The sequence below is a fragment of the Sturnira hondurensis genome, unplaced genomic scaffold, assembly GCF_014824575.4.
Source record: "Sturnira hondurensis isolate 20B ecotype Veracruz unplaced genomic scaffold, ASM1482457v3 Scaffold0021143, whole genome shotgun sequence".
In the NCBI taxonomy this organism is placed as follows: Eukaryota; Metazoa; Chordata; class Mammalia; order Chiroptera; family Phyllostomidae; genus Sturnira; species Sturnira hondurensis.
Genome location: NW_028093774.1, coordinates 20,166,436 through 20,193,573, shown reverse-complemented (window position 1 = coordinate 20,193,573; position 27,138 = coordinate 20,166,436). Strand labels below are relative to the sequence as shown.

Below are 27,138 nucleotides of genomic sequence, written 5' to 3'. Positions count from 1 at the left end.
GTGTGGGACCCAGGAGGAATGTGGAGCGATCTTGGCTACCCAGGGGCGTGCCCTGGAGAGCGGTTATGGACGTATTGACGCGGAGCTGGGAGATCTTGATTCTGTTGTTCTGGGTGCGCCTGGCAGGTGGTTCCGGCCTGGCAGCCATTGGTTGAAAGCCCTGGTTCAGTATCAGCCGGCCCAGGTCTTTGAAGGCGTGAGGATATCTGCGTCCAGGACAGAAGGCTCACTTGAGCAACGCACTGTATGGTTTGCAAACTGCTTTTGTGGACATTATCACTTTTGATCTGTTCAATTACCCTACGAGGTGGATGTTACTCGTTGTTAGGGAATCAAAGCTCAGAGAGACTAAGTAAATAACTTGCTGCGATCATTTTTAAACCATAATTTCATCTATTTGGGTTTTTTTTTTAAGAAAGATCCACACATGCTAATACTTACTAGTTATCAAATCTAACACCTTGGAGAGCACTGCCAAAGTGACCTCTGGTGCCAGGTTAGTCTATTTTGCATAGACTTCAGAATAAAGCTTTTCTTGCTACTTTTCTTTAGCTGGTGAGCATCCTGAGAGTGCAAGGCAAGGTGACAAGACTTGATTTACAAATACAGTCACTTGCTGCTTAGTGAGTGACAGGGGTACATTCTGAGAAATGTGTCGTTAGGCCGTGTCGTTGCTGTGCAAACGTCACCAAGTGCATTGCACAAACCTGAGTGTTCCAGTCTCCTGCACACCTGGCTGTGTAGTGTAGCCCATTGCTTCGAGGCTACAAGCCCGTACAGCATGTTTCTGGGCAAAACAACAGCAGATTAAATCAAACACCAGAAAAATGATTCAATCAAGACTTGCAGTAAACAAGACCTGAATGAGGCTGCTGATATCATAACACGGAATCCTGTTTCACGGCAAACTTTTTTTATAAGTAGAAGGAGTACACACTGAATTATTGATTAAAAGTACAGTAAATACATACACCAGCAGCATAGTCGTTTATTACCATTACTGAGTATTTGTACTGTACGTAATTGTGCGTGCTGTGCTTGTATATGACTGGCCGCACAGTAGGTTTATTTGCACTGGCATCTCCACAAACACCTGAGAGATGTGTGTGCTTGGACCATATAATGGCTATGACGTCACAGGGTGCTGGGAATTTTTCAGCTCCAATACAATCTTATGGGACCACTGTTGTAGATGTGGTTCACCATAGACAAAAACATGCAATGCGTGACTGTATGTGTGTGTGCGCCTGTATACGTGTGTATATCTGTACACTCGTACACACTGTTGGTAACTACTGATCTGTGTGTGGATGGAAAACATAGACAGGAATAATTTGGATCACGAGGCTGTCAGAAACCTGTAGCCAACCCCCATGACCTCTGAGTTAACGGTTTTGCATCAGTCACAACTCATGGGATTATTCTCGATGGAGGACTGTAATAAGCATATAGTACAACTGTGAGCCCCTCAAGAAAGCATGGCCTTTATTTACTATGTTATCATTTGAACAAGAGCCTCCTACTGCTGAAACCAATCTGAAACCCACTGGTTTGCATCAGCATCACTCAGAGTGGGGTCCTCAGACCAGCAGCGCCAGCACCTGGGAGCTTGTTAGAAGTGCAGATCCTTGGCTCTCGCCCTAAACTACTGAAGCAGACTGGAGTGGGTGGTGCCCAGGAGTCTGTGATGTAACGAGCCCTCTGGGGGATGCTGACACTCTCTGCCTGTAGATGACCCAGATGTCCTAGCTCTGAGTGGCAATGCTTGTGTCTGAGAATGGCCTCAAGGGTCCAAAACCACATTTATCACCAAACCTATCTCGTGCTTTCTGTGGGGACCCATAGACCATCGGAGATTCATGAATGTGTGTGGTACCCAAATCTTTGTAAGACCAGGTGCTCGGAGCCAGCAAACACGGTGGCGCTTTTAAACCAGTTATTTAGGGTCCCCAGATCCTCCCTGCTGTGAGCATTCACACCTGAAGGAACTTCTGAATTAATTAAGTTGCCAGTTTATCAGTAGGCTGGTCTATGGTTTTAGAAGGGAGATTTGGACAAACCGTTATGATGCCAAAGGGGCTCCATTTGCTGTATCTGACCAGGAGTTCTCAGCAGCTCTGGTCTAAGACTGCGGTGTGGGGAGCTTTCTGCTCCGTGCCTCATTGCCGCCCCCGGCCCTCCTACATATGCCTGGTGCTCTGCAGCACCTCCCCCATCTCTGTGCTTCGTTTGTGTCCATTTCATTACATGTATCACTCGTGGTGAAATCATTCTTCCACCATCCAAGCCAGGTGCCCCTAATAGAGAATTCACCTGGCCACGTCACCTGGGTGGGATTTTTTATTAGTTCAGGGCCCACAAAGCCGAGGACGCCATTCTGCTCAGCGGCTTGTCTATTATCTGTGCCTTGTGCCTGAAAGAAATTGGCTGAAATCCATGTTTTAGCTCCACAGCCTGCATGCAGATTAAACGAACCTGTGCTGGCGGAGAATAATTAAGCCAAGGACCTTGCTTTTCACCTTCATGATGAAAGACAAATGACTTCCGAGGCTTTAATGGGATGGTGGGACTTGAAGTATTCTTCTGCTTTGGCCAGCTCGGGACTTTCAGATTGTTCCTGTTCATAGATATTCTCTGCGACAACTGCATTTTCATTTAATAATTGAGAGTCATTTTGCAGGAGCTCTTGTCTCTGTTTTGGGGGGTTTCCCTCGCCAGTGTAATCAAGACATATTACTCTGCTCATTTGTATTATTGTTACTCGGTCTGGAGTGTATTATCAACTCTTTTTGGGAGAAGACGGATTTTCCCCAGAAACCACATGTAGCCTGCTTTGCTGCCTATGGGAAGTGGGGGAGCCTTGTCGAGGCCACAATTTCTCCCCCTTTTGCCCTCTTTTGAAGCGATTGTCAAGTGGGCAAGAAAACTGATTGATTGCCTCATGGGAAACCAACCCTCAACTAAACCCTAAGTATGAAATGGACCTGAAATAGATGCATTTCAACCAAAAAGAGCTGTCGTTCTTCAAATAGCTCTTTGGCAGCAAATGAACTTCCGGCGAACCACAGTCCCTTTTCTCCTCAACGTCAGGTCTTCTGCCCGTGCCGAGGTGGTTTCCCCACGTCTCCTGGCCTCTGCCTCACTTGTGTAGTAACAGTGTTTGCTCTGTCCGTAGCGGGACCACCCACAAGTGGGCGTCACCCCACCCAGCCAGCTTTTTCAGGCTTCGTTCCACCGTGCTGCCTGTTCTCAGCAATGGAAACGAGCTGTCCTCCAGTGCTTTTTGAGAGAATGGCCTCACCTGTTCTGTTTCTATAAACTGGCCTCCATGGCCTATTGTTTGTTTCATGGGCTCCTTTAACCCCGGAGAAGGTTTTTACTTGGGGGTACAGGGCAGAGGTGAGGGCTGGGAGGGCCAAGCTCAGCCCTTCATCCTGCAGAGATGTGAGCACGCAGAGAGGTCTTCTGGGTGGATCCCCCTGTGGGTTCTGCTGCCCAGCAACGATAGAAGAGGCAGGCTTTCAGTTCGTAAAGAAGGCATTCCCTGCCTCTTTCCAGAAAGCAGCGTGTTCCGGTTGGTACTGTCACTGTCTGACCTAGGGACCCTGGCAGACTCACTCCCTTTGCCTGACCCCAAGCTCCCTGGCCTGTGGGTGCAGCAGGGCGTGAGGGTCTCTGGGTCTTCTCAGTTCTAGAATCTCAGGCTAGAGCTTAGTTCTCAGCCCTGCTGCTCCCCACCGTTTCCTGCAGATGCCACCTGTGCTGAGCAATTGCTTATCCACCTGCACCCCCAGCCTGGGGAGCTGAGTGACTCAGCTTGGCAGGTGGAGCCCTTGCCACCGCCAGCTCTTGTTCAGAGCCTTCACCTGGTGGTTGGTTGGGCGGATCTGATGCTTTGAGTGAGCATGGCGTCCAGTGTGGGGGTTTGTAGGTGAATATGTTTGGTTAGAACCTGGCACTGGGGGCCGTTGGAGTAAAGTGGAAAGGGCACCAGACCGGGAGGCAGGAGTCTTGGGTTCTGTCCAGGTCACTAGTTCTGTGGATCAGGCCTCCCTTTAGCAAACGTTTATTGAGATTTACTGATGGCCACAAACTCGGCAATGTTCTGGGCACACAAAAATAACAAGACATAGACTTTGCCCTCATGGGAATCCCAGTCTAGTGGGGGAGGCAGGAATTGAGTGTAGAACACATCACAGTAAGGACCAGGATAAGCTCAGAGTTCTGTGGGAGCCCAGAGTGGAGGGACCCCTCCCCAGCCTGGAGGGCATGAGCATCAAGGAGGACTTCCTGTAGGTAGTGATGCTTGAACTGAATGTAGAGGCTTAGAATAAGTCATTGGGACAGCAAGGCAAAGGCATGAGCTAAGGAAGCATAGGGTATGTATAGAGAGGCTGAGCATTGCAGAGACATGGAGTGTAGGGTAGGGACAGACAGGAAGTGAGACCACAGCAGGTGGGGTCAAGTCCCGAGGATCCTCTCTGGACGCCTTAAGGAGCTTGGGCCTGAGGGTAATCACCCCTGCCCCGCTACCTCCCCCCTCCTCTGCTCGCCCCCCCCAAAGGCCAATAATGGGATCAGATTTGCATTTTAGAAAGATCCCACTGATGCCTGGGGTGGAGGAGGTCTCCGAGGAGGCGTTCCAGGAGAGAGAAGCCTGAAGAGCTGCGCTGGGGGTCGAGAGTGGGGAGCAAATCGGAGGGAGATTTAGGGTGTAGCACTGGATGGCTCATGTGGTCGGAGTTGGAAATGAGGAGATGGATGGGTGAGCAGTAGGCCTGGAGTTTCTAACCCCAGTGAATGGGGCGGAGGGCACAGACTGAGGGGCTGATGGACACCTGGGCTGAACGTCCAGCTGGCTGGCAGGTGGGCGTTTGGTCTGAAAGTAAAACTGCGCTGGCACTGGTGAGCTGGCGGCAGTGGAACCGCATGGGAACGGTGGCCCAGGGGGTGCGTGAGGAAAGCAGCGAGACCTCAGCCTGCGAGGGACGGGAAGGGGGGTCCCAGGCAAGAGACAGAGAAGCAGGAGAATCTCAGAAAGAGGGAGTCAGGTGGAGCCAAGAGGCCCAGACGCTCTAACCAGCGGTGTCCCTTGGTCTTCATCTTGAGGACTCCTGCCCTCAAACCTGTGAGCCTTGGAGCTATGCCCTTCCTTCCCTGGGCCTGAGGTTCCTCGTCTGTAGAACCTGGGGATTTGCCTGGGTGCTTGCCAAGAGCCCCTTTCTGGTTCCCCTCAGCCAAGCCAACACTGCCCCTGAAGACCCAATGAATAAAACCCCAGGCACGGCAGGGCTCGGTGGGGCTTTGGGAGGTTTCTCTCCAGCCCCCTGATTGGAAGGAGGCAGGGTGTAATGGAGTGGAATCCCTGTCTGCTCCCCGCTGGGAGACCCAGGGCAGATGTCTCACCTTGTCTCCTCCCCTGTAAAATAGGGCCCCTGCTACCGGCCTTGCAGAAGGTCGGAAGGGTAATGAGGAGGGGGAGCCACTGTGTGTGTTGACGATGAGCCAGGACGGGAGAGATGAAGCGGTGGCGCAGGGCCTCGGCGTGTGGCGTCGTGGCTGCTAGAACCCGGTGCCTGATGGCCAGAACCCGGTGCCTGATGACCGTTCCCCCTGGGGTCGTTTGTCAGGGGCCGTAAATTAGCAGCCCACAGCCGGTGCGGCCCACAGGTGTGTTTTGTTTGGCGCACTCAGTGTTCTTTTCAAAATGGAATTCATTGCCAACATTAAAAATTGGGAGATTTTACTTAAAGATCTACATTTTCAGCTAGTCTTGAAAATTGGGAAGATTTGGCAACAGTGAGCCTGCATTACCCTGGGGCCACAGCCTGTCTTGCCCTCCGCCTTCCCTAATGGTTATTTCCTTGGCCCCTCGAGGGGACTTGAGTTTACAACTGCTGCCTTAGGCTGACCATTCGTTGTGTTTCTTCTTATGGCCCTGTCCACTGTGCACAGAAACTGTCCCGTATTTCACAGCTGAGGTCCAGACCTTGGCCGTTGGAAGGGAAGGGCCTGGCTAGAAAAGAGGGGGGAGGGCGGAGTGTCCAACAGCTTAGCCCCAGGGCAGATGCTGGCTGAGAGGGCCTGACCCCTCAGCATTACAGCGAGTCAACAAGAGTGAGCAAGAGTACCGGACAGGGCCCTGGGGTTTCCTCATTCCTCCCTCCATGAGTAGAGGCAGAGGGATTCACGGGCACTGGCTGGATAGCCTGCCCAGTGAGGTCTCGTCTCTGGCCTGCCCTACTTTTTTTTGTTGGTGTGGGGAGGGGGGAGGGGTGGCTCAGAGCAGCCTGTTTATATGGGGGAATGTCTGGTATGTTTGGTATTTGGGTGTTTACTTCCCAGGGTGCTCATGGGTCCCTGGTGTTGAAATGTCTCCTTCATGCAGCGGGGAGGGACCCTGTGGGCCAGGCCAGGGCTGGATTTGGAGGCCGTGCGCTATGCCTCCAGGTCTCCTCCCTCACAGCTCACATGCCCTGAAGCACCCCCACCTGCTTTCCTTTTATGCCACATTCCGCCCATGGGTGCTGAAGGCGGGCGTACCCCAGGCAGCCCTGTCCCTGCTGTCCTGCCTCAGCTGAGAAGGCAGGCAGGGATGCTGGCATTTGCTGAATCCTTCCTGTGTCCCAGCTCTGGGCTGGGACTTAGTCCCCATTACCAACCTGTGCAGCAGGGCTCGGTGCCTGCCTCAGACAGGTGAGGAAAGGAGGCTCAGAGAGGCTGAGTGACCTGCCCAGGAGCACTCAGCCAGTCCCCAGCAGAGCTGCCGAGGGACCCAGGCCTCTCAGACCCTGAAGCCCACGCTGCCAGCTGGACACTGTGAGTCTCCGATGAGCCTGGTCTCTGCCCACGCTGAAGTTTCAGTGAGAGAAAAGCCTTCCTTCCACACCTTCACGGCTCGGGTCAGTGCTGGGGATTTGATTCCCACCCGTGTCTCTCCCCGCACCCTAGCAATTTCTGCTCGTTGCCTGCCTTACTGCCTCTCTTCTCTATTGCTTTGTCCATATGACAGTTTCTGCATTTTCAGTGCCTCGGGTTAAACAGTATCATTGCTTTTTCTTATCTTACCTGCATGTGGGTCCCACAAGATACATTTTTGGAAAGGCTATAAAAGGTCAGAATTCACAATCACAACTGGGCAACTGTCACCATTGTAGGAAAGCCACGCGGCCTGCAGGCAGGGCCTGAGAAACAGGGCCTACTGCCGGCGAGGGTCAGGCAGGGGCAAGAAGGGCTTGGGTGAGGCCAAGGGACTTTAATGCTACACATTCAGTGTTACTTGTGCAGCAAATCGTTTTTTATTTCAACGACCCAGAGAGGGAAAAACAATGTCATCGCCCTCAGGGTTTGGTCCTGTGGCCAGGATGGAACTGAAAGGATGGGGGGTGGCTATTACCACGTGTGGGGGGTGGCCTGCACAGCCCACCTGCCCTTGGAGGAGCAGTGGGCTGTCCCTGACCTGCCAGGCAGCCCCGATAGCCTCAGCTTCCTTCCCCGTGAAAGTGGCGGGGAGGTTTACTGGGTGGTTTACTGAGGCCATTTAACCCGCTGCACTCCTAATCCAGGGCGTCTGATCCCTGCCGAGGGGACCTGCCTCTGCGTGCTTGGGGGCCCTTCTGCGCTTAGGCTCTGCCACTTTCCCAGCTGTTCTAGAACCCTGGCTGGCAGTGATTCTCCCCAGGAACCCTGGGGACCACCCCTGGGGACCACCTTCTACACCTCCATTTTCACCCAGCATCATGTGACTTCACAAGGGTGGGACCCTGGTGTCCTGGGCGTCTTTCAGTGAGTGACAAGAAACCTTCCCAAACTCCCTCCAGGCCAGAGGAGCTTTCAGCACGGATTCAAGGGCATGCGTCGTCAAGGACCCCAAGGACAGGAAGTGTAGTCAGGCCTCTCCAGGGGTGGAATTGGGAGGACAGGATCAAGACAGTTTTCCTTCTCTGTGTGTGCTTTCTGCCTGTCCACTCCACCTGCTTGTACCACTGGCCTCCGTCCGTGTGTCCTTGTGTGTCTCTGGGGTCTGCCTCGCTCTCTTTCCCTCTTTCTCTTTGTTCTCCTCTCTCTCTCTCTCTCTCTCTCTCTCAGTCTTCACTTTGCTCAGTCTATAGCTTGTGTGAGGCAAGTTAAGATGCTCAGGGCCTGGCATTTAAGGAGGCACTCACTCCTGGGGGCTGACCCTGCCCTTGTGTGAGCCCCATAGTGAGCACCTCCTTAAATGTGTCTCCTTCAGCACCTAGCTTGCCTCCCTCTGGTTCAGGCCCTGTTTTTCTCTCTGTCACCCAGTCTCTCTCTTTGCCTCTGTAACTCCCTCCTATATCTGAATGATACTGTCTGTCTTGTCATACGGTCTCTAGTCTCTGCATGTCTCCAGCAGCCTGATCTTTCTGCTCCTCCGGCCACATGGCTGAAGTTGGTTGCTCCCCAGCCCAGCAGTCCAGTTTTCAATTTCCGGGGGGTAAAAATACATCCCAGCTTGGGTCAGCCATTCACACTTGGCCCAGTTGGCTGTGGCCAGGGACTGGGGTCCCCTAGCCCTCAGCAGGGGCTTGAGAATGGGCTCCCTGAGGCACGGCATATCAGCAGGAGGGCCCTCTTGGCGTGGGTCCCCAAGGCCCTTCAACATGAAGCATGGCCCAGGGGCACCCCTCCCTGCCAGAATGCAGACCCCTCTGCCCTGGGCCTTCCTGGGGATTTGGGAAAGACAGAGCCAGTGCCGAGTCTGAGAACTGGAGAAGATATGCTCCCATCCACCCCTGACCCCATCTTCTGGTTCTTTAAATACACTGAGTGTCAAGTTGCCTCCCCCTCAAACACCCTGGCTCTTCCAGCTGTATCTGCAGGGAAAAAAATGCCACCTCCCGTTTTGGGATTCCATTTTTAGATGCCTGAAAACAGCCTGTGCTGGCTCGGACCCCCTTGCAGCCAAATGCTTTCATCCAGGGAGCTTGCTCAAGGAGGCAGGATGCAGCCTGAGTCTAGGGGTGAAAGATGGCTGGGAGGAGGCCTGGGGGTGGGGGGCCTCCAGACGGTCCCAGCTGGGGGCTGTATTTCCTGCTGGCCAAGGCCAGAGCCAGCCTGTGGGGATGGAGGAGGCTGGTGGGTGCTGCCCCACCCCACATTTCTGGTGGGTCCTCAGCAGCTGTTTGTTCTGCGTCTTTAGGATGGTTCTTAAATTGTAACAGGAGCGTTTGGGGGAGACCCAGCCCTGTGTGGTGATGGGGCTTTTGGGCCCTTTCTCACCTTCCTGGGAGATGTTGGTCAAGGTGGGCATGGATGCAGGAAAGGCTGGGGGTGGGCTTGGGAGCTGGTGGTGGCTGTGGAACTGGAGGCTTTAGGCTTCAGCACACAGCCTGGATACTTTCAGGGCCTGCAGAGGATTTGCGCAGACCTGCTGCAGCCATCAGGGGCCCGTGCCCCGAATCTGGGCTCTGCCTCCTCTTCTGAGGAGATGGGAAAAGGCTGTACAGATACAAAAATAGGCAATAAATCGTTTTTATAATGATAGAACCCAAGCCTGCGCCGTCTTTCTCCAGAATCCTCTTTGCATTCATTCATTTGACTAACGTTTGCCGAGTTCCTGCTAAGTGCCACGTTCCACGCCAGGTGCCAGGGATGCTCAGGTCCCCGGCAGGGAAGGCAGGTACCCGCGTCAACAGAGACAAGCGTGGTATGCGACAGAGACTCCCCAGCAGGGAGCTCACAGTGCTGCAGTGGCACAGAAAAAGCCGTTAGTTCTACCCTGGAGTCCAAAGAGCCTTCTTAGAGGAGGCAACACTTGCCCTTGAAGGTTGAGTATGAATCCTCCAAGTGGGAAAGGAAGGTCCTCTCAGAAGGGCCTGGCTGCCTTGGAGAAGGGTGAGACGTTTGGAGCAGAGGGTGGTGGCAGAGGGAGTTGATGTGGCTGGAGGAGTGGGTGGAGGGGCCCTCTCTCTGGGCTTCGGCCAGGCCTGGTTGATCCCTGAAACCTCCAGCGTTGAGCTGAGCCTCTTTGCTTCTGCTGCTAGAGCAGCTTCTGAGCACCCCCAGCTTTAGGGAGGAGAAGGCCCTGCATGGGGGTGCAGGGTCTTGGAGGACAGGGGTTGTGTCTCCTAAGAAACAGCAACTCTGCCAGAACCCAGGGCACTCGGGGGAAGGGCTGGAGGCCCACGAGCCCGGGAGCTCAGGTTGCACACATCACCTTAGCAGTTTGTGGGCAAACCCTCTTGGCTGAGGGGAGATTGCGTCGCCTGCCACTTCCTCCAGTTCCTTCCCTCTGCCTGTCGTCACGGTTACCTCGGCTTTGTTGGGGGTGAGGTTGAGGTTGGGCGGAATCGATTTTGTCCAGGTTTCTATTTTCCCAGATGCGGGTCAGCCAAAGGAGCTGTCACTTCTGGTTCTGTTTCAAAGGAGGCTGAGTGGCTGGGAGGTGCTTGGGTGGGGTGGTGTTGGCCAGGCATCTCTCCCGGCAGCCCCACCGGGCGGGGTGGGCGTGGGTCGGGGAGAAGTTCGGAGGTGGTGGAGAAGGAGAATGGGCTGCCTAGCCAGGGCCTGTGACGATGGCCATGGGTGCTGGTGTCTGGCCCAGGCCCTGGGTCCTGACCTCCTAGAGCATGCTGGGAGTGTGTGGAGAGAGGCTGTTTATTTTCCTGGCCTGAAGCCGTTTCGGAGGAGACCTTGTTCCAGGCCTCAGGCTGCCAGAATCACCCCCACTGGCGCGAGAAGTGAGAGAGTTGGCAAGTGCAGGGCAATCCATGACTTCCAGTGGCCTCTCACTCTAGCCTGTCCCCAGCCCAGCTGGTCATGTGTGTCCTCCAGAGTCTCCTGTAGGTGACAGACCATAAGAGGCATCATGTCAGTGTGATGACCCTGATGGGCTGGGGCTGATGGGCCGCTGGTCAAGAGCAGGAAGGTCAAAGTCCCAGAAATCCGAGTTGGAAAGCCGACTCTGCCATTTCCTAGGTAAATGGCCTTGGATATACTGAACTGTTGGGCCTCAGTATCACCATCTGTCAAGTGGAACAGCGATAGTACCTTTCTCCTCAGACTTTGATTGCAAGGACACATGACCTGTGTTTCATGGGCGCTTGCTATTATTATTGAAATAACGATAACACCCACTCTGACTGACAGCCGGTGTTGGTGGGCAGTGTGTCCTCCTTCCCATGCCGTGGGCCCGCTTTCATGTGTGGTGGGTTTCCTGAAGTGTCTTGGGGAGGAGTAAGCCCAGAGACTCGGGAAGCCCCTCTGCCTGTGTCCCAAGCAGGGCACTTTAGGGACCCCCTAGGATCCCAAGATACCGGTGGGTGTCCCGGGGGAAGGACCTGTCGGGAAGAGGATTTAAGGTGCTGAGGAGGCTGGGAGATTGGTCGACAAGAAGGTAGATTCAAGCGGTCAGAAGGACAAAGAGGGAGGGAGAAGATACCTCAGGGAGGGGAAAGTGGGTGGGGCAGGATGCAAAAGCTGTGCCCCATGCCCAAGGCAGTTTTAAAGGACGTGCCTGAGAACCGCTGGCCTGGAAAATAGTGTCCCGAGGGCTTGGGCTGGGCAGGAGCACAGCCTGTCACTGTTGGGTGCCACCTCTGTGTGAGTAGACTCCCAGGTTTGGGCCCCTGAACTCTGGCAGAACCCAGGCAGCCATGCCCTCCTGGGGCCCTGACTACCCCACCCAGGGGTGCCCACCTGCTCTGAGAGGATCCTCGGGCCAGATGGGAGGTATCTCCATTTCACCAGCTGAAAGGCCAGTGAGCCGGCACAGAGACAGCTTTCTCACCATGGAGACGCGGGTCAGCAGGGCCCTGGTCCATGCGTCTGTCTGTGTGTCAGGAGAGAAGCTGTATTGCAGGCCTACCTCAGCGTCTAATCAGTGGCTCTCTGCCCTCACAGCTAGATGAGGAAGAGGAGCGGAGGAAAAGGCGCCGGGAAAAGAACAAGGTTGCGGCAGCTCGTTGCAGGAACAAGAAGAAGGAGCGGACGGAGTTTCTGCAGCGGGTGAGCAGGGCAGCGGGGCAGCTGGCCAGGGCGGGAGTGGGCTTGCACTAAAAGACCTCGTCAAAGCTGTGGGGTCAGTGTGTACCTGGGCATCTGCCCCAGCAGCCTTGGCCGCTCTGCTCTTCCCTGACTCCTTCTAATGTCCCACCCTGAGCCAAGACAGCCAAGGTCAGCCTGCAGCACCTCTGGCCCCTCCCAGTTCCTGGAGGAGATCTGTGGGAGGAGCCAAGCTCTGTCCACTGAGGTTAGACCCTTGGTGCTGGTTGACCCAGAGATCCCAGGACTGATGCTACCCATTTTGGTACCCCTGTTGGCCGCCAAAGTTGTCTAGGGCGGGTGCTGATGAAGGAGGTGATACCGCCAAGCACGTGGGCAGTGGACGCAGCACCTGGGCAGAGAGGAGCTCTGCCCTTCGCTGCAGCAGGCTCTTCCAGCTCTGCCTCCCAGCTGGCTGGCCTCTTTGCTCCTGCCCTGCAGGGACCAGAGGTCAGCTCTGATGCAAAGGCCAGCGGAGGGTTGCCTTGCCTTGTGGCCCTCAAGCAGGTCCCTGCCCTTTCATGGGGAATGTACCAAGCTGGTGTCTGTTCTTTCTCTGCTAAGTCCTGTCTCTTAGGCCTTCCCTGATTCTCAAACATGGTAGATGGCAGTGAGGGGACATGTAGTCTCCAGCTTCCCCACCCCCAATCCCTTCTTCATTTTCTAAATAGTAATGGTAACAATGTATCATGATAACATCATGAGTCAGGCTCTGTCCTGCAGTGTGCAACAATTAACGATAGTTAGTAACATTTGTAAAGTTGGGCACTGTGCTAATTGCTGTGTGTTTGGGTCTCATTTTATTGGCCTAACAACTAAACTAGGCACATGCCTTTGTGACCCTCCTACAGTGCGGGGAACTAAGGCATGGGAGAGTTAAATAACTTGCCCTGGTCCTCAGCAACTCAGTGATAGAACTGAGATTCCTGCCTGGGGGTAACTGCAAAGCATGTATTCTTAACACCCGTCTGTACTGGCTCTAAGTCACTCGTTCATTTGTTTGAGTGTTTGTTTATTCTTTTACTCATTCATTGAGTTGTTGGCAAGTTTTTTAAACATTTCCTAGGTGCCCAGCCCTGTGCTAGCTACACTGAGGGGCCCATGTGTAGGAGTGGATGTGGGTCCTCCCACGGGAGCTGGAGAGACAAAGCCGGTTGGGCTTTTCTCTGATGCTGGGGAATCTATGGGTCTCTACTCAGGTTTGTAACAAACAGAGAGCAAATCTGAGGTCGTGGTGTAATCAGCATGGGACTTGTGGGCACGTCTGGGCTGTGAGCACCCAAGCCAGGTTAGGCTCCTAGATCTCGGAGCCCCCCCTTGGAAGAGATGGTGGACCAACACTGGGCTGGATGTTTTCCAGCAGTTTCTAAGACACTGGTCTTACTTGGGCCTTTAAGAGGAATGGAGTATCGCTTGCTCATTTCCAGCCCTGGGTGTCTGCAGAGCTGGAGAGGCACAGCACAGAGCAGAGAAGCCTCAGATCCAATCCCTGCCTTCAAGGGCTGGTCAGCCAGTGAGCAGGCAGGATTGGCCAAGTGAATGTAAACCATAACACACCCGTGCAGTAAACAGTCGGTGCCAAATGAGTGTTGCTACCTGCTTTTCACATTCAGGTGGTACTTGCTGAGCACCTACTGTGCGCCAGGCACCACGTGTCTTATTTAGTTTTATAACATTCTGGGGAAATAAATGTTGATTATTCCTATTTTAGACATTGACCTGTAGCTCAGAGAGGTCAAGTTATTTGGCCAAGGTCACACTGCTAGCAGGTGGTAGGGCCAGGATTTATTTATTTGTTTGCTGATCCATCTGGCCGCCCAGTACATGTTGGGGGAGTGCCCACTGCAAGAGGACAAGCAAGCGATGTGTGCGGGGGTCAGCAGGCCGGAAATGAGGAATAGGGACGTGTGCTGAGCCTTGCGTTGGGCAAGCCCAGCAAGCTGTGAGAACATATGGAGGGGCCCCGTCCGAGTCTAGGCTGAGGAAAGACTGCGTATTGAGACATAGGAGAGGAGTAGGAGCTAGCTGAGATGAAAGGCAGGGAGGGAGGATGTTACCAGGAGGAGCACAAGCCAGAGGCGCAAGAGGTGTTTAAGAATATGGTCAAGGAATTGGAAAGAGAGGCTGGAGTTGGGGGCACAGGCTGGGGAAGAGGAGGCAGGCCTGCCCGGAGCTGCACTGTGTCAGGTTGGGCGGGGGGTGGGGGGTGGGGGTGGGGGGTGGGGCAGTCCCAGGGTACTGACACCACCTTCCTCCACTCTCACAACCGTCCGGGTTCCGTTGGTGAATGCTGGTCACGTGGAGCCGTAGGAGGGTTTTGGAAGGAGAGAGATACACCTTAGCAAGATCCCTCTGCTGTAGCGTGGGGTGGATCGGGGCAGCCGAGAATAATCGGGCCATGCCTTGTGTGGCTATGGTACTGCCCCAGTGAGGGCAGAGGGCAGTTGCCAGCACAGGAAGTACAGCCTCTGGGTCTCGGAGGGAGGTCTGCACAGGTCCGAGTGGGCCTCAGCCCTATCCTTCCCTTTTGCCCCATGCCCCCCACCTCCTGCCCTTACATCCACCTGGAAGTAGCGGTTGGGTGTAAGGTTCAGGCAGGAACGCAGAGGGCTGTGTTGATAGTGTGCATAGACCTGAGGAGTTCTCTTGAGATTCACTCTTAGCAGGTAAGGTATTCAAGGCTAGAGGTGCAAAGGGATGTGCGTGCACAGCTGTGTGTTTTGTGTGTACGTGCATATATAGACACTCGCATATACACATGTATGTAAAAATCACTTTTCCATCCTTGACCCCTGGACACCCACATCCATCCTGGGAGAGTCCTGTGTTGTCCCAGAGCTCTGTCTCCTGTACCAGCCCAGGCCCTGAAGGAGGCAGGCAGCAGGTGGCAGGCCTTCACCTGGGTCAGATCTTCACCTGCACGCCTGGGGCGAGCTCAGTGCCTGTATGCACTCAGGAGCAGCAGGCCCGCTGGGCTGCCCCGTCCTGTAATGCCAGCCCTGTGACTGCTGTGCCAACACAGCTCCCCTGTGGGCCTACAGCAGTGACCCCTCTCGCGCTGCTGTGGCACCCTGTGCTCTTCACAGCCACTCTCTCCTTGGTGGTCACGGTGGCCTGGGAGGATGCAGGGCAGCCCCATTCCACTGAGGACTCTACGGCTTGGAGGCCTGGGCTCCAGGTCATGGGGTAGCTGTGTCAGGACTGGAACCCAGGGTTTCCTCTCCTGCCTGGCGCTCCCTTCAGGCTGCCCTGGCTCAGGGGAACAGGGAATGTTGTTCACAGTGGGGTAGCTTGCAAGGCACAGAGTCAGGACTTTAATTCAGGTCTTTTGGGTTCAGAAAGTTACCCCAGGCTTCTCCCCAACCCTCGGGGCAACTTTAATAAAAAGTAGAGTCAGAGAATCTTAATGCTTCAAGTCCCCTGGGCCAGTCATTATGTTTTTGGGGAGGAAACTGAGGCCCAGAGAAGGGGAGAAACTTGGCCGAGGTCATACAGCCGGGATGCCCAGTCCCTCGGCCTGTATTCTGTTGGTTGCCTTTGCTGACCACAGTGGAGAAGGAAGGTGAAACTTTACGTTCTAATTCTGTTCTAAGACAACAAATGGTTTCATTCTCTCGAGGGCAATAAAGATCCACCAGAGACAAAATGATAAAAAATGCAAGCCGTTATTCACTTCATAGTTAACATGTGAAGATCCTAGGCCATGATCCTAATTAACTAGGAAAACAGGTACCAGGTAAATGCTGTTACAAAGCCACACACCACTTCCGCAATCATGACTAAAAAGAGATTCTTCTGAACTTACCTTGCTAGTACCAACCAGTAGAACAGAAGGAAATAAAACGAAGAAGGTTAGTGACACACTGAGCAGCCCGGTGGTATTCCAGGGCACGCCCTAACGCCGTAAAGCCAACAGAATGCAGTGGCATTTCTGTGGGCGGTGCCTGTGTGCTGCACACCTGCTCGGTGTTTTGCGTGACACAGAGGCTCACGTATAAGACTGGGGGGACCTGCAGTCACTTCGGGGAGGTGGGCCTGTGCACAGTGGTGGAGCTGCCCCTTGCACGTCCATTTTTAGCTTCTACCCCCCCCCCGANACGTCCATTTTTAGCTTCTCCCCCCCCCCCCCCCCGCACTACAGCCCCACCCCTCCTTTGTCCTTCGCTGCTACTCTCCAGAACAGCTCCCCTCCCCCAGGCTCATGGCTGGGCTCTGTCCCTGGCTCTCATTCTCCAAGTCCAGGTGGTCACCACGACCTGCCAAGCTTTCGGTGAAACATCCTCCTCTTCTCCCCTCCCCCCTCTTCATATTCTCTTGCTCATAGCTTAAATAAGAATTCCTTCAGCCTCCCTAAGCCTTTGGTTTACATGGGAGGTCGCGGTCATCATCTTTTTACAGGTGAGATAACCAAGGCTCAGGAACTTGCTCTGAATGCCTCCTTCCAGCCCTGAAGCTTTTTAAAAAAAAAAAATTATTTATTTATCTTTAGAGGGGAAGGGAAGGAGAGAGGGAGAGAAATATCAATGTATGGTTGCCTCTCCTGTGCCCCCTGCTGGGAACTGGCCTGCATCCCAGGCATGTGCCCTGACTGGGAATCGAACCCTGATCCTTTGGTTTGCAGGCCCGTGCTCAATCCACTGGGCTATGCCGGCCAGGCCTGCCCTGAAGCTCTTACCAGTCTGGCTCTGCACACACCTTCCCCTAGTTCTGCCCTACTATGCCCTAGACTGACCTGTGGTGACATTGGAGGATATTTAGCTCCCAAACACAACTGAAGCTTTTCCACATCTGTGTCCTTGCTCACTCAGGGCTCCCTTCCTGAAACCTCCCCCCCCCCCCCACCGACCTTCTCTATTCAACCCAAGGTCAGACCTGGCCGCCCAGCCCCGCTGAAGGCCTTCCAGACGTTGCCCAGCTGATGGGCACAGAGCACGCTCTGCACTGCTGTAGGGGTTCTCCCGCTCAGAGCGGGCGCCTCATGAGAGCCACGTTGGGGGCTCACAGGTCTCCAGATGTCCCCGAAGCACTCACTGCACACAGCAGGCGCTCAGCAGATGCTCACAGGTGGCTGAGGTCCAGGCTCAGGATTCAGTGTTGGAGCCTGGGCTGGGGAGAGCCAGGAGGTCAGAGGTTTTTGTGAAAACTTCCCAAGGTCACCAGCTCCTCAGACTCAGTGAGCCAGTGGCTAAGGCTGGCACCTAACTGTCTGAGACTGACGGGTCATGGGCTCCTGGTTCCACGCGGGGCCTCTCTCGGCCCCCAGGGGTGGACTTCTCCCCGAATTCCAAGAACAGTGGGCCAGGCCAGCCTCCCCACCTTGCCTCATCCTGTTGAACTGAAACCACCATAGCCGGCTTTTAACATTTCCCCTCTGAGCATTTTCCCCTTTCCTTTGAGGCTGTTCTCCCTCAGCGTGTAGTCACCAGGACTGCACGTCTCAGCAGTTCTGAGGTCCCCAGGCGCTGACCCGCCCCCTCAGAGACTAGTACCAGGAACAATTGAGTCAGACCGGCTGGTGTGGGGAAGACAGCCTCCCAGGGGGTGTGGGGGCCCCCCCAGGTGGAGGGGCCGGCTCATGGCTGAGCCAGGGCCTCTTGGTCTGCTGTCACACACACCGTTAGGACTGCAGCTTGTTCTCAGTCTAATGCCTCAGGTTGCTCAGCCTCAGCACTGTGAGCATTTGGGAGAAGCTAATTCTTTCTGTGGGGCCACCCTGTGCATTGCCGAGTACTGAGGGGCATCCTTGGTTTGAGATGCCAATAGCGGCCCCCTTACTAGTTTCGACAGCCAAAAACGTTGTCCAGTGTCTTCTGGGAGGCAACACTGTTTCTGGTAGACAACCGCTGGTCTAAAACTTTGCTGGTCACCGGATGAATTCCAACTGTCAAACTGGTATAAGTTTTATCCTGGCCAGGTGGCTCGTTTGGTTGGAGCATCGTCCCATGCACTACAAGGTTTCAGGTTTGATCCCTGGTCAGGGCACATAGGTAGGTCGTGGGTTCAATCCCCATTCAGGGTGCATGTGGGAGGCAACGGATCAATGTTTCTCTCTCACATGGATGTTTTTCACACTGTCTCTCTCCTTTCCCCCCTCCCTCTCAAATCAATAAAATCATAAAGATTAAAAAGCCAACTGGTTATAACTTTTTAGACACAGCCCAAGAAAAATTATTCAGGAGCTTTTCTGTTTTATTATTTTGGCCCCCAAGCCTTTAGTCGGTGTGCCCAGCACTATCCACACTGTAAACATGCAGCCCCCCAAAATCAAGGCAGCATTCTCTCCTTTCCCCGGTGCCTCTCCAGCTGAGCTGCAAGTTCACTGGCGATCTCTCCTGAGGCCTAGTTGAGTCCCCACCTGGATCCAGAAGGGTGATTGTCATTTCCTCCCAATGGGCAAAGCTTCTAGATAGAGGCGGTTCAAGCAATTGTAGGCTGATAACCAGGAAGCACAGGTTTTAGAAGGAGCTCCATGACCACAGTGGGCTTGTTTGTCCCAGAAGCCACAATTTCTGCAACATGTGTTTGTCACTCATCAGAGCCCTTTGTCCTTTTGCTGCCACCCAGGGGCCACCTCTAACCCCTCGTTGGACCCTTCGCAAACCTGTCCTAGATCCACTGGGCCTCCAGTCTTCTCCCACCTTTTGTTTCTTACGCAAAGGAAGTCGCAGGAGAGTATCTGGCATTCCTGAGCAACAGCAAGGAAGCTGCTGTGTTTGGAGGGGATCAATGAGGGAAGAGAGGTGGGACATTAGCCAGGCTGGCCCCAGATATAAGCTGGGATTGTGTCACTGGTGACACAGGCCAGTGTCACAGGTGTGGCGGACACTGCTTGTAGAAAGTCAGTTATCCCAGGGCCTCAAGAGCAGGTTCTGTGCTTCCTCCAGTGGGGACCTTGCAGACAGCAAACAGGGAGGTGCCAGCCTTGTGCCAACCCGAAGGCAGAGCCTGCCCCAGAGCCACCTGGTCCCCCGTGGAAGCTTAAAGCCGTGTCTCTGTGTTTGCGCACAGGAATCTGAGCGGCTAGAACTCATGAACGCGGAGCTGAAAACCCAGATCGAGGAGCTGAAGCAGGAGCGGCAGCAGCTCATCCTGATGCTGAACCGGCACCGCCCCACCTGCATCGTCCGGACCGACAGCGTTAAGACCCCCGACTCAGAAGGCAACCCACTGCTGGAGCAGCTGGAGAAGAAGTGACCATGGGCTGGGAGGAGGAAGAAGAGGAGGAGGAGGAGGAGATGGGGAGAGAAAGGAGGAGGAGGAGGGTCCCAGATGGCCCTTCCTTGCTGCATGAAAAACTTTTGGATGAGGCTCAGCACAGCCAGGATTGGCCGCGCTTTTTTGGTGAAACTCCCATCAGCCACACCAGGGGAAGAACAGGCTGATGAAACCCAGGACCAAGCGCTGAGACCAAAGTGGCCCCAAGGGTGGGATTGTCCTGCCTGGGGCCAGGCTGGAAGGAGGCAGAACAGAGGCTCTGGGCTGGAGAGACGCCCAACCAGGCAGCTGCAGGCACTTCTCCGGCCTGTCCTCCTGGGCACCCACCCAAGGGACCTCCGAGCAGCCAGGAAAAGCCATGAATTGCAACCAGGATTCGGCTGAGGATGGAACTCAGAGTGAAACTGCAATCTGCCTGCCCCCAACCCTGACCCTGCCCCTGCCCCTGCCCCCGATGCAAAGCTGGAGAGGGGCACAGTGCCAGACCCTGCTGTACCCGCTCACCATGGTCCAGTGCGGTCCTGCCCGGAGCGGCAGCCGGGGCGCACCCTCGCCGGCCCTGCTGGACTCGCTGTGGGCACGCGGCGCGGGCGCCCTTCCAAAGCACATACCCACTGAATGTTTACAGACTGGCTGTCCTGGCTTTCAACTGCACATGTTTTTTTATACTTTCTTTTTTTTTAAATATTTTTTACGAAAAAAGATTTTATACAAGCAATATATATATGGATTTCTATAATCACTCGACGTGATACAGTACAAATATGCTATGGTTTGTTGGTCACGAACAGATACTCAGCAGTTACGGCCGTCGTTGGTGACTCCTAAAAGTACTGTAGTCTCTGGGCGTGGGGGGGCCGGGGCGGGGGTGGGGAGCATTTCCATCCTGGTAAACCCTTCATCGTACTCAGTCCTGTATCGCTCAGTAAACATTACTCTTACTTACCCAGCTGCCTCCTGTGGTGTCTGCCTGGAAAGTGGGGCGCAAGGCACACTCGGTGGGCCCCCTGGTGTGCAGTGTATGTGATGCTGGAACATCGCTGTTGGACCTTGGTTCTCACAGCAGCCCTTCCGGGTTAGTGTTTCTGTGCCCATTTTACAGATTAGGAAGCGGAGGCTCAGAGCCATTAGAAAGCTACTGCACTTAATTTATTCATTCCACATCTGTTAACTGAGCACCACCCTGGGTGGGCCAGGCCCCCTATCAGGCACCGAGTGGTCAGTGGGGAATCAGACAGACCCAGGCTCTGCATTCCTGGAGCTTCGGGCCATGAGCTAAATCCTGTGCTTGCTCCATACGAGGTCTCAGTTCCCCTTCACGACAGCCGTGCCAGGGAGCAGCAACTGCCCCCAAGTCAGAGATGATGAATTAGAGGCCCCGAGAGATAAACTTGAAGCCGCCGTTTGCCGACAAGTAATACCACCTCATCACTGTATGATGAGCGTATATCACCTCATTCACTTCTCCCGACAGCATGATGCCTGGTTTTTGCCCCCACTCCACAAATGACTAAACCGAGAGGGTCGCCCAGCCAGCCAGGGGCAGAGCTGGCGTTCGTGCGCTGCCTCCAAAGGCCCACAGCGCTCCACCTGTCGCTAGCTGACCATGCGGTTATCCCCGTGGTTGGATATCTAACCTGACTGGGACAGCAAGCCTGTGAGGCCAGGGTTGCAGACTTAGTTCCTGGAAGGGCTAGACAGAGTTTCAGGCTCTGCCGTGTTTGCGGAGTGAACCATTGGTCCAGGGAGATGTGTGCCTGGCCCAGGAGAGAAGGTGTGGACGGCTTGGCCAGGTCCCTGCCTGCACCGCTGAATACCTGACTCGGAAGAGCAAGGATAGTGATAGGCAGTAACCGCCGTTAACTCAGCACGCGCGGCAGCTCACAGGCATTCCATGCGTGTTGTCTCACTTCCTATTACAGCCCTCCCTACAAGGTAGGCAGGACAGGCTTTTTGAGCTCCACCAAAGAGTTGTGCAAGCTGGGGCTTACCAAGGTGAAAGTTCACCCAGCTACAAAGAGGCAGAACTGGGAGCTGAACCCTCCTCTCCTACTTAATATGATGAGGCTTCAGACAGCAGTGACCTTGGGTTGCTTCCCAGATCATGAACGAGGGCCCCTGGGGTGGATGGGAAGTGAGAAGAGGTCATCAGTATAACTTTGGTCCTTACTCATCTCAGCTTCTCTCCACCCAACACGCTTGGTGTGGGCCCACTGAACCCTGCCTTGAAGGCAGGGCCTGGTTGGCTCACTGTCAGTTGCGGCAGCCACAGTACATTCCCTGGCGGTAATCTTTGGCACTTTTCAAGCCATGAGAAAAACAAAGCCGCAGACTTACAAGAGTCCCTCAAGTGAGCTGGTAGAAGCTCCTGCCACCTGCCCTGGATGTATATAGTTCCCCTGGGTCTGTGCTTGGATGTGGTGAGCCTGTGCTTCCAGAGGTGGGCCCTCCAAGCCCCTGCAGGTAGGCTGCCCCAGAACCCTAGTTTGTGCTGTGCTGAGGCCTGCCCTTGGCCTTTCGCCCTCACCAGGACTGCCCCTCCCTCCTGGGGTAGCCGGGGGTCACAATCTCAGTCTGTGAGAGCTAAGGTTGGTTTGTCTCCTGCGTGCCTGATACTTTAGATGTGCTACTGCAGCCGGTCCATATGGCCTTGCCAGAAAGCGCCATCACCCTCACGTTACAGAGGAGATGACCGAGGCACAGGGAAGAAGTAACTTGCCCAAGGTCACTGTCTTGTTGGGCGGCAGAGCCGGGATGTTCTTAGGGTCGGACTCTAGGCGCCCGAACAGGAGGGCCGGGCCTCACCCTTGGGGGACATGCTCCATGTTCGTGGTGTGACCTCACTTACGGGGAAACAGAAGAGATGACACATGTGGAGAATTTCCAGCTCTCAGACAACCATCTCCAAGTGAACGGAAAAGACGTACTTGGAAGGCAAATAAGTTGAAAGCCAATCTGCTGACGAGCCACGAGCCTCACTCTTATCTGTAAGGGGGGATATAATCCAAGTCTTTTCTCAGGGGTTGTCTGGGGCAAGTGAGGAACGCCTAGAAAATTGTCATGTGAAATATAAAACTCCAGAAAATGGTAATTTCGTGCTCTCTGTTAGTGTGGATAGTTGTTGATGTTTACTGGATAGTACAAATTACGCGAATATCTTTTTTTCTCTAAAAGTGGCTGCACAGAGTGTTCTGGTCATGTGTCTGGTTCCCACGGTGATGTGCCTGGGATCTTAGGCTCCTGGGTTTGTTTGGGTCCGATTGGCCAGAGCTAGCTTTGCTGGGCTCATCCCTCCTCCCCCGGGCCTCCCACCACCCTCCGCCAGGTGCTCATTCGTCAGACCTGTGCCGCCTGTGTCCTGCGTTGCTGTGAGAATCAGCTGTGCAGTTTAAGAAAGATAAAGGCCGTGAGTGATCAGATGGGCAGAAGCCAGTGTGTGCTGGCCAGGATGCAGATTAGAGGGACCTTGCATACAGAGCCAGTGGGAAGCTGGCGTGACTACTGAGTAAGGCAATTTGGCAACAACCGGTGACACTAAAGCTAAACACATCCTTTGACCTAGCAATTTCCCTTCTAAGTATACACCTTGGAGGAACTCTAGCACAGGGGCACAAGGAAATGTAGAGAATGTTCTCTGATCTTTGTACTAAAGAGAAGTTGAAAACTAAATAGCTATGAACAGAAGAGCAGGTCAACAAACTGTGTTTTCATAAAATCAAATATTATTCAGCAGTTTAAAAAAATGAACCAGAGCAACAGGCAGTGATGTGGATAAATCTCGGAAACGTGCTGAGCTGGAGGAAAAAGGGGCAATTTGCAAAGGGCTATAGGTACCATTTGGGGAATCTTCCTAGATGTGTAAACTGATGTTTTATCGTTTATGGTTATGCACAGATCTAGGTAAGAGAGACATAAAACCATGTCCAGGATGCTCGAAATGTCAACACCAGTGATGAGAGAGGCTCCCTGGGGGGGGGGGGGAGAAGGGGCGCTGGGGGTGGTATCGCAAAGGTGAGGAGGACACTGAGGTTCAGCCATACATGCAACGTTTCATTTCGTTTATTTTTCAAATTCTGAATCAGCTGTAGAATGATGTTAGAATTTGTCCAAGATGGGTGTTGTACACTCAGACGGGGTTGCAGTCTCTCCAGACTGCTTCGTAAGCTCGCTGTTTTGCATAATAATAGAGAACAAGCCTAGATACAAATGCAAGGTTTTGTTTTTCCATGCTTTCCTTAGCAAACTCGGGGAACAAAAGGAAAACCTGAAATTACAATGGAATTGTAGCATATGGTCTTTGAATCGATGCAAACTTAATTATGTGGATAAGAAAGGAAGGATTTGAAGGGCGTGATTTGTGGAGCTGGCCCTCACCTCAGTCGGGGTCCCAGGGCGAGGACACCTCGGGGAGTGTCGATCTGCTCACTTTTGTGGATCCTGGTCCCTGTGCTCCACATTATACATTCGAGGCTAAGTTCGATTCTACATGTTCTCATTTACATGCTGACTTTTTACCCCGACCCCTGTGTAACATGCAACCCATGGCACCTCCAAGTGAAGGCTGAAAGGGAAGCAAAGGGGAGAGTTTTAAAGACAAGAATCTAGTTTTCACAGGTCAATTTGTTTCCTTTTGTTGCTATGACAAATGACCATAGTGGCTTACAACAACACAAGTTTTATTTCATTTTTTAAAGATTTTATTTATTTATTTTAGACAGAGTGGAAGGGAAGTGGAAGGGAGAGAAACATCAATGTATGGTTGCTTCTCATGCGCCCCCTACTGGAGACCTGGCCTGCAACCCAGGCATGTATCCCGACTGGGAATTGAACCAGAGCCCTTTGGTTCGCAGCCGAACTCAATCCACTGAGCTATACCAGCCAGGGCTAGGAGTTGAAAGTTCTTAACTATGGCCATCCTCACTCCCTGACAAAACGTGCTGTTCTCTGTGTGAGTGCTGTGAGGATGGAGTCTTCTGGCACAGTGCTTGGTACCTACTGGATGGTCAACACGCAGCACACAGACACACACACAAACTCACAGATATGTGTTACAGTACAGACACAGATGAACACAGTTACACACAACACACAGATACACACAGATGCAGACACACGTTTACTCATAGAAAGTGCGACTAAGCATACGTAATGAGATTGAGGCTGGCCATACTCCATATTACATTTCTGTACTTTTGAAATGAGCTTGTTCTCCATACTTGCAAATCATCTTTTATGGAGAAGAGCTGAATTGCGGTTAATGATGAGGTTAATTAAGCTGGGCACACTGTTTTGGCTTAAAGCCACGCACTGCCAGAGATGGGCTTTGTGGCTGGGCTCCTCAGCTGGCTCTGTGGGCGGTTCCTCAGGAAAGGGCTTCCGACACTTCAGACCATTTGCAGTGAAATTTAGCATCGGCCTCACCCGGGTGTGCTCCGCTGGGTGGCTCATACTGGGCACCTGGGGTTGTGCCCCATTTAAAATTCTCTGAGCCACTTCAGACAGGTGCAGACTGGTGAGGCCTCCCCACTGGCCCTCACCCTGCGCCTGCCTGCCTGCCTTCCTGTCCTGGGGGTCACTCATGGTCAGCCCTGTGGCACTAACATAGAAGCTACCTGGAAATTCAGGGGAGTCCATAGAGGGTCTCTAGGGAACAATAAGTAAATGCTTTCCCCTTTCACTCTCCAGGTGAAGAGCCCCGAGATGCCTTTCCTAAGGTCCCTCAAAGGGTTTTGCAGGGTTGAGCAAGGCCTGTGGAAATGGCTGGTAGAGGAGGCCCTACTCAGGGGTGCATCCTATGTGGGTTTCTCTCCTTCCCCATGTCACTTCCCTGCTCCCTGGGATCACTTCCCAAATAAACCACCGGAGTATGGATTTATTTGTCTTGGGCCCTTCTTTGGGGAGAGCCCAGGCGTGAACAGTTGGATTCAGAATAGGTCCTAGAAGTCAGACCCTGAGGATGGGGTGTCTGGAGCTGAATCACTTTTCCGTCAGATGGCCCGACAGTGAGTGTGTGTGTGTGTGTGTGTGGGGGGCTGTTCCTCAGACAGCCTCCCGGGCAGACGGGGCAGGTGAAGGGTGTCTGTGGCAGGCACCCGAGTGGTAGGGGCTAAGTTACAGAGCTTGAGTGGGTCTCCTTTTGTTAACTGTTTCTGGGAGCCTTGGGAAAAGAAATAAAGACTGAGTTGAGCACACTGTAAATTCAAGACGTGCTGTGAGAGCCAGGAAGCATCTCTGGCCATGTTTAAGGAGACACACACCTCTTCCAGCGCGGGGCACGCTGCGCTGGGAATCGGGCCGGGAACCTCGCTGTCAGGGTGGCCAGACCATGGAGGAGAATGAACATCCACCCTTGAGGGATTTCCCATGTTAAAGTCAGGGTGCTAAAAGAGAAAAATGTAGAACCTTGGACCTGAAATGAGGACATTTGGCTAAATGAGACTCTTGAGGCTCCAGCCTTCCTGGAACCCTCTGACCTTGGGGACCTCTTCGGGCCTGGGAGGTGACATACTTGTATATGCTGTCCTTAGGAACACTGCTCTAACCCATTTGCCAGTGACCCGGAAAGCAGCCAGCCTGGAGTGGGGTTCCAGCAGGTTCGGGCTGCAGCCCCGGCTGCCCTGGCACTCGCACTGTGTCGCCACAGGTACTGTCACCTCACCACCTGGTGGAGCCAGCGCAGCTAGAGGTGTCTGTGGTGCGTAAGGTGCTGCCTATTTGGAGTGCACGTGGTGCGTAAGGTGCTGCCTATTTGGAGTGCACACCTCATAAGTTAAAGTAGTTAAAGTACAACTTTCTGTGTTATCTCCCATGATCCCTTTGAAATTCTTCCAATGAAGATTGTGTGTGTGTGTGTGCCCTGGTGAAAATTCCAGAAGGCCTGGAACTCCTTTCAGGCAAGAGGCAGTCCTGGGCCATTCTGGGTCTCAGTCTGTTACGTCCAGTCTGAGATCAAACCGAAGCCCCACACCTTCACCTCTTCTCTGCTCGCCAGCTCAAGTCCACTTCGCCTGCTGGTCCGCAGGCAGGAGGGAGAACGGGTGCCTCTTCTCTGCCTCTCCCCTTGCCTGTCTCTCCTCTCCCTTCCTCCAGCCCAAGCTGACCAGCCCATTCCTGGCCCCTCCCAGTGGGGAAGCGGGGGTCGGGGGGAGCAGGGGTGAGAGGAGAGGAATGGCCTGATGTCCTTAGACTATTAGGGTTCTAAGCTGTCTTGGGTGTACTGGTCCTGGCAAAGGTTGAAAACTGGTTCTTCCTTTCATAGGTTCTTTTCTGGGTTCTTCTGACGTTTCTTTCTCCAGGGACCTCTCTTCGGCGTGCCTCCACCTGAGCAGATGTATTTGCAGGAAGTACTTCTTTCAGGCCGAGGAGAGTGTCTGTCACCTCCGGCTTCTTGCAGGTACATCCCAGCATCCTCTAGATGACCTTACCGGACAGACCCAGGCCAGCCCACACCAGCTGACACCGGCCCCAGGGAGCTCCCAGGCACCCCTTCTCCAGAGACACTCAGGGCATATGGACCCAGCCCAGCACGACTGCTTCTTCCGGAGGCCCCATGACCGCCCCTCCTTCCATGGCTTGAGGGAGAGGAGGCAGCAGGCCCTCCCTCCCTCCTGGTGTAAGGCAAGGACTCGGCACCTCAACAGTTTTCTCTGAAGAAACGGCTTGACACCTGCGTTTCCTATCTCTCCATATCTGGAACTCTTTTGATACCCTCAAAGTGCATGACGGTTCTGTCGCCTTGGAACCAGTTCTTTGAAATCCCTACTGTCTGTACTTGGTGATGCGGCTTCACATTTACTGTGCTTTGGTGTCTCGCTCAAAACTCTAACTGGGATATACGGATAGATTGTTTTGGAGTGAGAGGAGAGGATGAGTAGAAAGGACCACAGACAGCTCTTGCCTCTCTGTACAAATGGAAAT

The 27,138-nt window shown here is 53.7% G+C and overlaps 1 protein-coding gene across 4 annotated transcripts in view; it reads left to right on the top strand.

Moving 5' to 3' along the window:
* Window positions 1-19,908, top strand: part of JDP2 (Jun dimerization protein 2) — a 38,149-nt gene extending 18,241 nt beyond the window's left edge. For all 4 annotated transcript variants that reach the window (XM_037031197.1, XM_037031198.1, XM_037031200.1 and 1 more), the window contains exons 3-4: window positions 11,866-11,970; window positions 19,015-19,908. In XM_037031197.1, the coding sequence (XP_036887092.1) occupies window positions 11,866-11,970; window positions 19,015-19,200 (291 nt within the window). In that variant the 3' untranslated portion in view covers window positions 19,201-19,908. The remainder of the gene's footprint in view (window positions 1-11,865; window positions 11,971-19,014) is intronic.
* Window positions 19,909-27,138: the final 7,230 nt, after the last annotated feature.